At 47.3% G+C, this 12,712-nt stretch overlaps 1 protein-coding gene across 2 annotated transcripts in view; it reads left to right on the top strand.

Annotated features, from left to right (window-relative positions):
• The first annotated feature begins 3,909 nt into the window (after window positions 1-3,909).
• SIDT1 (SID1 transmembrane family member 1) overlaps window positions 3,910-12,712 on the top strand; it is a 47,929-nt gene continuing 39,126 nt past the window's right edge. Inside the window, exon 1 of one of the 2 annotated variants that reach the window (XM_055710729.1) lies at window positions 3,910-4,253. In XM_055710729.1, the coding sequence (XP_055566704.1) occupies window positions 4,080-4,253 (174 nt within the window). In that variant the 5' untranslated portion in view covers window positions 3,910-4,079. The remainder of the gene's footprint in view (window positions 4,254-12,712) is intronic. The other variant, XM_055710728.1, reaches the window with a different exon arrangement.

Here is a 12,712-nt window from a genome sequence, read left to right as displayed (position 1 = left end):
AACCCAAAAGTATAGATCAAGGGCGCATCTGGAAATCTCTCCTAACATGGCTTCAAATTATCTTGAAGAACAAGGTCTACCAAAGAAGAAAGCGATAAAGGCACAACTAGGTCCATCCGTCATCCACTTTGAAACCTCATAAACCTCTCCGCTATTATTAATTAGAAGCTAATACAAATGTTAAATACCTAATACAAACAAATATAATACAAACCAAAGACATCTCATTCAGTCAGCCTATTCTCAAACATTTCAGCCACCTAAATGGGGAGCCAGTCCAATCAGATGTTTTAAAAGCCTGTCTACCTTTCTGTTCTTGTTGTTCTTCACACTGCATTTACAGCAGAGTCTGAAAATGTTGCGTTATCTCTGCAGAAGCCAGCTAGCATCTACAGCATCTATTAACTTGCAGCAGAGCTTACATAAGATGGAGACTACATATTCAAACAGCAGTGATTTTAATCCATCAGGTTTCCAAACAATTTGGTTTATTATACATTCATATTCTTTCTTTTTCCCCTTACAAGCTAGTATGATTTGGGGAATTCCTTTGTAATCAAGATCTTTCACTATCCTGGATGTTTTATGCAGCCCTGGTTACCAGGAGGACTGACATTTCTTTACTGTGTTTTTTCCCAATAGCAATGAGATTTTCTACTTTTGTGCTATAGCAAAAAACAAACAAGCAAACAAAAACAACCACAAAAAACCCCCACGCTCTTGTGAGCCTCTGGTTCAGCACAGTTCCTCCTTCCCCTGAGACACTCACAACCCTGGGCTTTGCTTATACTGGGAAAATGGGCCATGTCAGGAAATATTTGCCCCACACACAGCCAGAGACAAAGGCCCTGAGAGCATCGTCCCCCTTCCTGGAGGTCCGGTACCCTGGGCTTGCTGCCAACCCAGAGACAGCACAGCTGAGGGCTGCCCCCCTTCCCTCTAGTGACCTTGGAGGCAGGGCTGCGGGGAGACCTCGGTGAGGGCTGACCTCCCCCTTCCCATGGGAGCTGCATTTCAGGCGAGGTTCTGGTGCTTGGCCATGCCTGTGTCCCATTGACCCAGACCTGCTGACCAACTTCCCAGCCTGACCTCAGACCTGCCTCACTGCTATGGAGTTGCCTGCTGATATCAGGGCTGTGTCCGTCCCTAATTGCTGTCACCAAACCTGACTTGCTAACTTATGTTCAGAGCTTGACCTCAGACCTATCCCATCACCATGGAGTTGTCCAGTGATCTGGATTCTCTGTTGGCTCCAGCTGCCATCTCCATGCCTGCCCTGGTTGCCTTGCTTGGATCCTGTGGGATGGGGCCTTGGCCAGGGAGCTCTCTGCTCTGCAGGCTGTGTTACGGCGCTCAGCTCCCTGCCCCTTAGGGAGCAGCTGTCCCTTGCTGTCCCCAGACTGTGGCAAATACAAGAACACCAGACCGCCTCCACTGACCCAGACCCATGGTCTGTCTGGATCAGCATTTTTTCTCTTACAGGGTCTAGTTCTTCCAAAATACACGCTGCCATTCAAGAACAGGACCCAGGAGGGAGTGAAAAGGGAAAACAGGCTACCCATCTTTATCAAAGGGGCTGAATGAAGAGTTACAAACCAGCCAACTTCCATTTGTTACCTGGAAAGATAATGAAACAAGCTGTTCGGCAATCAGCGTGCAAGCAACTAAATAACAATAAAGTGATGAGAAACAGGCAGTGTGCATTTGTCCAGAACAAATCATGTCAAAGTAACCTAATTTATTTCTTTGCCAAGATAACCGACTTAGCAGGTGCTGAAAGGAACAGATGAAATATATTTTTATTTCAGTAGGGCTTTTGGCACTTCCTTGAACACCACTCTCATAAGATGGTATTCACGTGAGAGGGGTATGTGACTGAAAAACAATTTCCAGACTGTGGCAGTGGGTATTTTCCTGTCAATAGGAAGGTATACCAAATTAAGAGATCTGCTCTGTCTGCTAGGATTGATTACTTCAATTAGTGACTTGAAGGGTGAAATTGACCTTTGACTTCGAACTTCTGCAAATAACACCAATTTGAGCAGAACCATACTTTGAAGACAAAGATTTGAACAAAGGTTTAACCTTGCTAAATTGCAGAAAGAGCCAGCCTCAAAACAGTGAGATGAAATTCAATAAAGACAAGAAGGAAGTGTTGCACTTCGAAAAGAAAAACTGAATTCTCAAAATGAGTTAAAAATGTGTAGTCTTTGGTAAGATATCAAAATATACATCCACTCAGGGCAAGTAATTAAGATGTAATTCTGCATTGGAAAGCGTGGACTATATGAAAAGTCACTTCTTTGTCGTGAAGACAACAGGACCGAAGAGGGACACACTGATCTCCCAACTTGAAACACACACAGCACCAAATGACACAAAATTTATTTGCAGCTGCCAGAGCTACTTCGGTTTGCAGAATACTGGCCTTGTGCCATCTGTCACATCTATCCGAGCAACCTGGCATGACCCCGACTTGCTTTTGCTTTACCATATCTCCTCCTGTTGCCTGAAGCCTCTCTTCCCTGGGAGAAGTGCTCCCCAGTCTCCTCCCTCCAGCACGCACATGTAGGGGGCTGGCAGCCCTGCCAGAGGGACCTGGGCATCTGCAGAGGGTAGTGGGTGAGAAAGGAGCTGTCGGGTTAGGGAGCCCTGGGCTCTACAGGGTGGGGAAGGGAAGCCACAAGCCTCCCAGTGCCACCACTGCTTGAAATTCCCCAGGACAGGTCACACCATGTCCTGGTAAGAGGCAAGACTGAGTCACAAGAGATCAGGGGTGACATTGCACAGGTCTCCATGGTCAGCATGATACTCCAGGCTGAAAGGCAAACTGTGTGGGAGTGTCCATCTTCCAGCAGATCTCAAATGGGTTTTTTTTGCCCTTAATGCCACTTCTTGGGACTCTGACAAAAGACAAGTTGAACGGCAGCCTGCCTCAAAATGAACACAGAAATCACAGACAGTTTTATTTTTTTCTCTTCCCAGGGATCACACAGAGGCCTGAAGATCAAAATGACAGCATAAGACATGCTGGCTCATTTTGCTGAGCTTTGCAACTTTTCCTCCAAAGATGACAAGTGACCCTCAGGAAATCTCTCAGTCTTGAAAATAAAATCCACAACTTGGAAAACTTCTGTGGCCAGAGCCACCTCAGTTGGGGACTGCAGGCTGGCTTTATAAAACCGTGGCTCCTGCAAGATCATCCTCAGTCTGAAAAACCTTCCCAGTTGCTCTCTAGTAACACTCTGTCTTCTCAAACTTAAAAGTGCATCCCTCCACCATGGAATCTGACACATTCGCCAGATGTGTTTTCAACAGAAGACAGAAGAGTTAAGCCGTGAGAGAGACCCCTGGCCCTTTCACAGCCCAACATTACCACTCCCATCTTCCTGAAAAGGTTTGGAGTATTGTTTGTAGCAGTTTCACGAATGACTCAGAGAATGTAAGATGCACCAAGCCATGATGACATTTTGCTGCAGCCTTTCACGCTTCCAGACTGAACTAAAAGATGAGGGCATTTATCCCAAAGTTATGAGCAGCCAAATATAACGGTTGGGGATGGCAAGATGCATTGCAGGTACAAGCCACCGCTCCAGCAAGCCAGGGGAGCACCCGGCGAGGACGCCCCTGACTGGGTGGGCTGGGGGTGTTGAAGCCCTGCGGCTGCTGCTGCCGTGGCCCCGAGCCCCCGTGCCTGACGATGCCGGCGTACCCCGAAGCTCACAGGCAAGGGGAAAAGCTCCCTGACAACCGCCTGCTAAGGCCGGTTCAGAATTTGGGGCCGGGCACAGGGAGGAGACCCTCCTCCCCGGCGCCGGCCGGCCAGCCCCCCTTTCCCTTTCCCTCCCCGCCGGCCGGCCGGCGGAGGGTCCTTGCCGGGGGAGAGTTGCTCGGTGCCCCCCGGGCGAGGGGTGGCGGTGTCCGGGGCTGCCTCCCCGCCTCCCGTGCGTATCGCCGAGCCGGTTATTTAAATTGCAAATAACGTGGCTTGGCGCCCGCCCTACCGGGGAGAGGCAGCCCGGCTGTCGCACTGGCCAGCCGGCCGGGGGCTGTCCCGCGGGGCCGGCAGCGACGAGCCCATGGCCGGGGCGGCGGCCCCGGTGCCCGGGGCTCTGCTCTGCGCCCTGCTCTGGGCGGCAGCGGCGGCGGGGGGCAGCCCCGCGCCCGGCACCTTCGGCCGCGTCTACCGGGGCACCGTGAACATCAGCACGGAGCGGGTCTACGCCTTCGCCTACAGCAGCGAGCCCGGGCAGGTATGAGCATCCCCCGGAGCGCCGGCTCCCCCGCGGCGGGGAAATGCACCGTGCTCCCCTCGCCCTCCCTCCGCCGGTGCGGCCGGGGGTGGGGGGGAACCGGCGCCGCTGCGGCTGTGCGGGAGCGGGCCGGGCTCTCCCTCTGCGTCCGCGGTCCTGCCCGCATTCTCCCGGCAGCCGCGGTGCAAAGTGCCCTCGCCCCCCCCCCCCCCCGCCCCGGGAGCTTCAGCGGCACGGCCAGAGCAGCGCCCCGGGGCTGCGGGGCGAGAGGGTGGCGGCGTCCCACGGGGTGGGCAAGCGGGCTGGTGCACCACCCGGACGGGGGAACTGGTATCCAGCGCTCCTAGCAGCAAAATGGATTTAAAGTCTAGAAGGGAATTACGAAGATAACAGTAGTACCTCAAAAAAAGAAAAAAAAACTAAAAAAAAAGGTGTGTGTGCGCTTAATAACCCTTCTAAAATACCGTTTTTCACACTTGAGCGCTTCTGTAGGATCAGGGTGCTCTCTCCTGGGAGCCCAGGAGGTGAGACAGGGCTGTTGTGCAGGTGAAGTGTGATGCAAGGAGACTGCGGGGCTGTTTGATGGAGGAAGGAAACCTGTCATTTATGTATGCTACAGCTGTTGTGGGTCTCCCCCTCCCCCCTTTTTGATGTGTTTACTTCAAGTAGCTAAGTGGTACCTAGGAAACTCTGCCCCCGTTGTTTGGATTGGGTGTTAATTGCTTGGTAAGATCTAATGTACCAAAAGATGGTGAACCGGGCAGTTGAACCTTCCTTTCTGTCCTCGGTTGCACAGGACAAGGAAAAAATGGAAAACACTGCTTTCCACACTATATTTCTAATGCTTCAATATCAACAGAGTTGGTAGAGAGCATGATAAAGGGGGGTTGGGGTGCCAGGAGGAAGTGGTGTTACTCAATCTCTTGCTTTGCTTTAGTCTGAAATTCGAAAAGATCCAGACCTTTAAAGAGTTATCTTTCTATTATGTCTGTTACTATGTAATAAAACGCACCTGGTATTTATGGGGGGGCTGGGGAGTTGTGTGTCCAGGCTATGATGCAACTGCGCCCAGCTTTACTTAACTGTTGAGTGTCACCAACTGAACTCAGAAGGCCAAAAGCACGCTTTGGGCATAAGCCTCCTTGTAGATGGAGGTATAAATTAGGCTTCCTCAGGTGTTACAGGGATTGGGTATTACAATGAGGGCCTGTTGTCTGGGGCTTGTGAGCAGACAGCATGAGTTCTGGCTTCAGTTAAAATGAATCTAGTTCCTTCGATAATGTGCTCTTTGAAGCCACGTGTTTTGCCAGACACCTACAAACAAGTTTTCCCTCCTGAAGAACTAGGGTGATAGCAGAGTGGGAGGAGGCAGAGAGGGAGTACACGGCTGCTTGGTGGTATTTGCAGGTATCTAAATGCATCTTCTGCTTCATGGCTACTTTCAGATGCTAGGTCATTCCCATGGCTGTGAAGAGGCATCCTGTCCAGACAACTGCTGTGTTCAAGTGGAAACTTCAGAGGTTTAATCTCCATGTTCCTGTATGCTGGAATGTGAAAGCTCTGCAGATACTGAGCTAGTCAAGAGCATATCTAAGAAGGGAAACGTCAGGTTTGAGGCCAACATTTTTTTAATGCAGATTTCTCCAAGCACTGCCATGAATGTGCTTAAAGAGGGCCTTCTGCTATGAAAAAAAAATTGGAAGAGAAAAACCACCTAAATAAAGATGGACTGTCCTAGGAGGCTCTGAGGACAAAGAAAGTCCTAGAGAAGAGAAGGCTCCAGGGAGACCTTACTGTGGCCTTTCAATATATAAAGGGGACTTGTAGGAAAGATGAAGAGAGGCTTTTTACAGCTGTCTATAGTGACAGGACAAGGAGCAACGGTTTTAAACTGAAAGAGGGTAGATTTGGGTTGGACATAAGGAAGAAGTTCTTTTACGATGAGGATGGTGAGACACGCGAACTTCCCAGAGAAGCTGTCGATGCCCCATTCCTGGGAGTGTTCAAGGTCAGGTCAGACAAGGCTTTGAGCAACCTGATCTAGTGAAGGTGTTCCCCTGCCCATGGCAGGGTGTTTGGACTAGGTGATCTTTAAATGTCCCTTCCACCGCAAACCATTCTGTGATTCCTCACTGAGAAGCCCTACAGATGCTATTCCTGAGCTGAAGCAGCAGAAGCCTGCAGAAGCTGGCTGGCCTAACTGGGATAATTGGCTGCAGGTGTGTGCAGCCCCCTCCCCAGCTGCAGCCCTGCACTGATGAGAGGCAAACATGGCTGGGTCTCCTCTCGTTAGGCTGGTCAGAGGTAGAGGTTGATCTGTTCTGGTGGTCCTGCATCTCCCTGTTAATGAGGATTGCTCAAGGTTTAGAAACTTAGTGGTGGAAATCTTGACTTTAATCTGCTACTGTGCTCTTGTGGGCAGGTTTCACTGGTGCAAGAGTTGTGAACATACTTAGGGGTATGTTGTCCTCTGGGTAGTTGTTGGATATTCTGAAGGAACGCAAGTCCTGCAAAATCTCAGTATACTAGTCCTTGCTTTTCACTGCAGTCTTTAGCCTTGAACTCTTAGCGAGTGGAGTGTCAGCCAGTGTTTGCCAGTTGCCTGCCACTTGCGAGCTCTCTGCTCTTCCTTGTCTTTTCAGTCTCCTCCCGTCTCAATGCTGATGGCAGGTCAGCCAGAAGCCTCTGATACCTTGAGGCAGATGCCACATGGGCTATTAACCTTAGTTACAGGAAACTTAATTGAATAAAAAGAGCATTCTCCATGTGGAAGGGCTGCAGTGGGTGAGTTTAATTGCTTTCACTCTGAAGCAAAGCCAGGTCTGGAGTGGTCTGGCTCTGAACAGGGATTTGTTTTCCTGATGTTTTGAATTCTGCTGTTTGCCCCTCTGTTTCCCTCTCTCGTGAGGACAGGCCTACAAAGCAAGGGACAACCTGAAGTCAAGGACAAGGCATGAGGGCTGGCTTGTGACCCGCCAGCCCTCTGTAAACATTCTGGTTGCTCATGTGCTATGGCTGCCTGGGCATATCTCAAAATGCAGCTGCACAGAGCAGTGCTTGAATGACGAATGAGAGAGGAGGGAGCAAGGCCATTACTCCTGTTTGGTGCTTTGGAGACTTACCACTTTGTGAAATGTGTTGTGCTTGCCTCATCTCAGAGGATGTTCTTCATCCACATAATCTTCCTTACTCTTTGGGATACAGGTTTGTGTGCATGAGGGAAGGGGAAAAGCGAGACCTATGAGATTATTCACGAGCAGATGTATACAAGGTGAAGAAAGTAGAACTCGGGGCTCTGGAGCAGAGCTGCTTTGCTTTGATGAGCTAGGCAAGTGGCTTCCCTTCTGTGCAACTCCTGGGTATGTAAAATGAAAACAGGGATACTTACATACTGATCAAGTCACCTAGCTGAAACTATGCATATATACATTGCCAGGTCTCTTCTGTGCATGTGTGAAGAAACGCCCCTCCATGTGCAGAACCATTTCACCTTGTCTCTTGAGGCAGGAGAGCTGTCAGGGGGTTTTTATAGTTGGCAATTAGGATTTAGGCCTTAACTCCTGAGGCGGAGCTGTAAAAGTAAAGCTGTGCTGAGGAGAAACACAGCCATCTCTGCTGCAAGGGTCTTGTAGAGTTGGCCTGTGGACAGAGGGGTATGACAAACTCCTTCCTCATGGTGGAAAGTCTTCACTTGTTGTGGGGTAGTCTTACTGCTTTTCTAGTTCTCTTTTCCTCCTAGCTGCACTTTGAATTTTTCCTCTCTGCACAGCTGTTTGTTTAATGTTTAACTGTGAGTGCAAAAATTACAATAATAAACCCAGCTGTTGCACCTGTCACTATGCACCCATGCTCTAACAGTAAAGGCAGAAGTGTACTATTAAAAGTCTGATGAAAAATTAGTTGGGCAAAAGGATTACCTTATTTTAGGATAGTTTAAACTGGAGACATCCAGCATGGGGGAAAAATGAGCACATTCATTAGCATCTCCAATTCCACGTATTCAACATGTCCCGACTTGGGAGGGAGGAAGGAGAGCTGATTTGCTGCAGCTGCCTGCACAGTGTGTTCCTGCACAGAAGACTGAACAAGAGTTGTAAAATGTTTCTGCTGGATTTATCATTGACTGGAGAAGGCTTTATGTGGCAAGTGAGAGAAATTGCTTTTTTCCATGATTGCAATAATACAAAGGCTTCCAAAAAGAAAAAGGTGCAGGTGGGAGTACTGAAAGAATTCAAAGTGAATGACTTGTTATACCACTGTAAGCTCTGGCAGTTGGTAATGGTTAATTTGTTGGAAACACAAATGCCACTAATATTGTGCATGTGGATATTTCCTGTACCAGGTCCTAAGTGGTGCAGGAGGGTATCATGAGGAAGAATACTGTCATAGACAACAAAAAATCTTCCTCCTAATTGGAGCTTGAGTCAGCTGAATACATGATTTGGGAGATACTTGGTTTTCTAAATATAGTCCAGGTATCTCCTAGGAGAACAAGTTTCCAATTTTCCATTTGTAGGCTGCTGCAATCCAGACACAGCTCTTGGACATTTGTGCAGTGCATCTTGGTTGCGATGTTGAGCAGTGGGCTGCACCTATACGATGAGCTCAAAAGCTTAGCAGTGGGCTGCACCTATTTTGGGAGAAAGAGTGAGTGATATTTTCCCCCTCCTCCCTTGCCAGGACTAGGAACAGAGCCCCAGTCTCAGCTCCCATATGGCCCAGCTTTACTGTAAACTGTAATTTGCAGCAGATTAAGTTGTGGGTTCTCTGCTGAGCAGCTGTGCCAGGTGAGGATGTGTAGCTCTGGAGTGACTGTTCCCTATGTGGAGTCTATCTGAGGGGTAATGAATAAAAAAATTATCCTTGGTGTATGAGTGAGAGAGGCTGTGTGCCATCGCGGAAGGTTGCTAACGTCATTACCCTTCCTTCTTTCATGATTGCAGATGGGAAAAAGTTGACTGACCTAAGGGAAGGGGAATAAACTTTAGCAAAAAGAAGTCTTTCAATTAGGTGCTTTAAACTTTGTGACTCTCTAGTAAAGACCTTTCCAGCCCAAAGAGCTTGATACATTTGGGTTCCTCTGTCTCCTAGTGAATGGGTGTCTTATAGCCTAGGTGTGGATGGCATTTGCACTTGCTTGGTTCCAGGCAAGGAGCCAGAACTGGAATTCACCCATACCTTCCTCTGGGATTGTGTGATGAGTCACTTGCCTCAGACCAAAGCCATCTGTTATAGCTGCGGGGAAACTCCTTGATCTGCTCTGCAAGGCAACCTCATTTATTAAGTGGAAGTGATCAAATCTGTGTTTACTGTTCTCTACTCTTTCACATGCAAATGTAGGTCTCACTCCAGCAGCACCCATGTCTGTTACAACAACTCTAGGAGCAATTTTTTCAACCTCTTGCTTCTGAGCTGGTTTTGGGCTTCACACGTGTAGGACTCTTCAGGATGAAACTAAGCTACCTCCAAAGTATTCTCTTGCTCCCCTGAGCATTTTTTCCATAATGTTAGTCTTGGCTTCAGCCCACAGCAACACTGTGCAATAAAACTTTAGTCTCCTGTTTGGAGATGGCTGAACCCAAGCTATAATGGGGGGAACAGGTTAGGTTATGTCTTTCTTTAATGCTGAGTGGAAGCCCACCATTTTAGCCAGAAAAATGGAGGTAAAAAACAAAAATCGGGAAGACTACAAATGTTTCAATGAGAGGATTTCCTAAAGTCAATAGAGCTCCTGTTATTGCAGGATCGCTGGGGCCTGAACAGTGTTGAATTTTGGTTGCTGGCTCTAGCCTGTTCACCACAGGACACTGGAAGGGCCTCAGCACACCATTTCTGGAGCATAATATTAAATTTCTTATGAGGCAGAGACGTAGGCACAATGTCAAATCCAGACAAATCCAAGCAAGTTATAGTAGATGATGTCTGAAGCCAAGCAAGGTTCAACAGAATCCCTTTGGAATAACTTTTGTATATATAATTTATCTTTTTTAATGAAAACAACCAACCCTAGGAGGTTACAGCACAGAGCACGCAGCCCTTGGAATGCTCTTGCTGCTTCTCAGCAGGGTCTCATGGCCACTCCTCGCTCTGCCCAGAGTCGCATGAAAAGCTCTTACAGGACAAAGCAAAAGTAAACTGTGAGAGAAATGGTGTGGGGGTCTGCTGAAGACACAAGCTTGACCGTTGTTTCCTGCAGCAGAAAATATAGTCTTGAAAACTTTGGCTCTGGCAAAAATGGGATATCCTAAGTGAAAGAATGGTGTGTGAGGTGGCTTGGCTTTGCTTTGAGCTGGGGATGGGATCATGTGCCTGCCTGAGATCCCTTCAAACTTAAATTGTTGTTTGGCTTTCTAGGAGTTTGTTCTTTGTGGGTTTCCCTACCTAGAGGGACAACAGGGAGTACATCTTGAAGGAGGCTAACAGTTTGCAGGCTTTAGCAAAAGATTCTGAGACACCTGCTCTGGTTTCTTGCAGGGTGGTCTTTAGACCTTCACGCAGTGACTTCAGTGCTGGCAAGAATTTTATTGATATTTCTAATGTGTAAGCTAATGTTGTCAAGCCTGTTAACTTGTCACTGAACAAAAGCGTCTCTTTTGAGTTTCGATGTCATTATAAATCTTACAATCATTCTCTTCTTGTTGGGCTGTCCTGTTCAAAATCAAAACTGACCAGGTTTTGTTGTTCCCTCCGCCTGCCCCTCCCCCCCCCCCGATGTTTAGATTAAAAAAGAAAAAACATTCTGAATAAGAGTCTCTCCTCAGTTTGAACTCTTTCCAAGAGCAGTGCAGCAATTTATAATCCAAACATTTGCAACGTAAGTGGAGGCTGAAATGTCCTTGAATAACTTGTGCAGGAGTTGCTGGGTAGGAAGGTATGTGTTTCCTATACAGACCTCATCTGCTATTTCAGGGGATATTTAGAGAATGAAAGCGCAGTCTATAAAAGCTGTATTGCAAGGATGTGCCATCTGCTTGGTTTGAGAATATAGTTTAGTATGTTTGCATAAGCAAATGTTATTTTCTGCTGTGTATACTTCGAGAACACAGAGGATTTCAGAAACAACCTTCCTTACTTTCTTTATGCTGATGTTTTTCTTTGGGCATAGAAAGAGCTAGTTCAGTGTGGTTTAAAACAAACAAACAATGGTTTTGTTAGGAAAAAAAAAAAAAGACAACATGTAGGGTATGTAATTCAGTCCACATCCAAAGTGTCACAGAGGTGGAGAACTTGGGAGCCAAGAAAGAACCAGGCATTTGTGACAGTAATCCCTGGAGTTATCACTGTGAGCTTGGAGTGGTGGCAAATTTGGAAAGATTATAAACCCTTCTGTTTCAAAGGGTTACCTTAGCCCAGAGCTCCAGCTGCCGTGGGTTAGGCAGATGCTATTTATTAAAAAGTAGTTTGTTCATTAACTGGCTGTTAAAAAGAAAAAAAGATTTATTTTTAACATCTTCCTGAAGTCTGAGTGTGGTCAGAAACAGGTAACGACTTCATACAACAGGGCAGCTCCTTGTTTTTATTTCTGGCTGTCATGGAGACTCCCTGGTGACATTGGTTAGAGGACAAAATTTCAAAAAGATAAATATTAACACACTTTGTATTTGTTCTTACTTCCATTTGTGCTGCACAGATACTGTTGCAAACAAGTGAACTCATCGGAATGTCTATGACAGACTGTTAAGTCCATACAGCATATTTGCACAAAGTAGAACTTTTAAATGAAAAATATTAATCCTGGAACAATTATGTTAATGTGACTGAGGCTGTGCTTGACATACCCAGAGCCTGTCACTTAGTGTATGCCGCTTTGGGTATTTAATACTCCTGGCAGAAATGCTGGAAGAAAACTGTGGGCCAAGGTTATTTGACAGATTGCTTTTGGCAATTAAGATTTATTGACATTAGGGCACAAAGTCAGACAGAGAAGGGCTGAAAGAGAATGCTCCTCTGAGCTCCTCTTGTTTTGTTGTCAGGCAGGAGTGGTGCTCATATCTCATAAGAAGGCAGGAAAGATGTTTGATAATGCCTGTCACTGTCTCATAACTATTTTCCTTCAGGGTCTCACCTTCCCCCTGTTGTGTTCTCAGTGGGAAGAGCAGCTGAATTCAGTGCTGACAGGTGTGTGCTTCCTTCACTGTCTCAATTGCTCTAGCCCATCTGGCTGAATCCTGCTTCTCTTAATTTTAGGGTTTATATAAAAATGAAGCACCTCTTTCTTGTGCAACAGCAGAAATTCAGTGGCTTTTGTAGACTTATCCTGCCTGAGACCTTCCATTGTAACTAGCAGCCTGTGTGTTTGCTTGCCGGATGTGTTCCCTGCCCACTGGCTTGGCTTGGTGCCTTGTCAGGCCCACGACCAAGTGCTCTCACAACATGGACCGATAATCCCCAAAGGTATCGCAAGGAGCGGCTTGCATGTGGGTGCTGTGGAGAACATGGCAAAGCCCTGGTGTGATTTG

This window comes from Falco cherrug, chromosome 5 (assembly GCF_023634085.1).
Source record: "Falco cherrug isolate bFalChe1 chromosome 5, bFalChe1.pri, whole genome shotgun sequence".
Classification (NCBI taxonomy): Eukaryota; Metazoa; Chordata; class Aves; order Falconiformes; family Falconidae; genus Falco; species Falco cherrug.
Note: the sequence above shows the minus strand (reverse complement) of the source record. Positions and strands in the feature narration are given on the sequence as shown.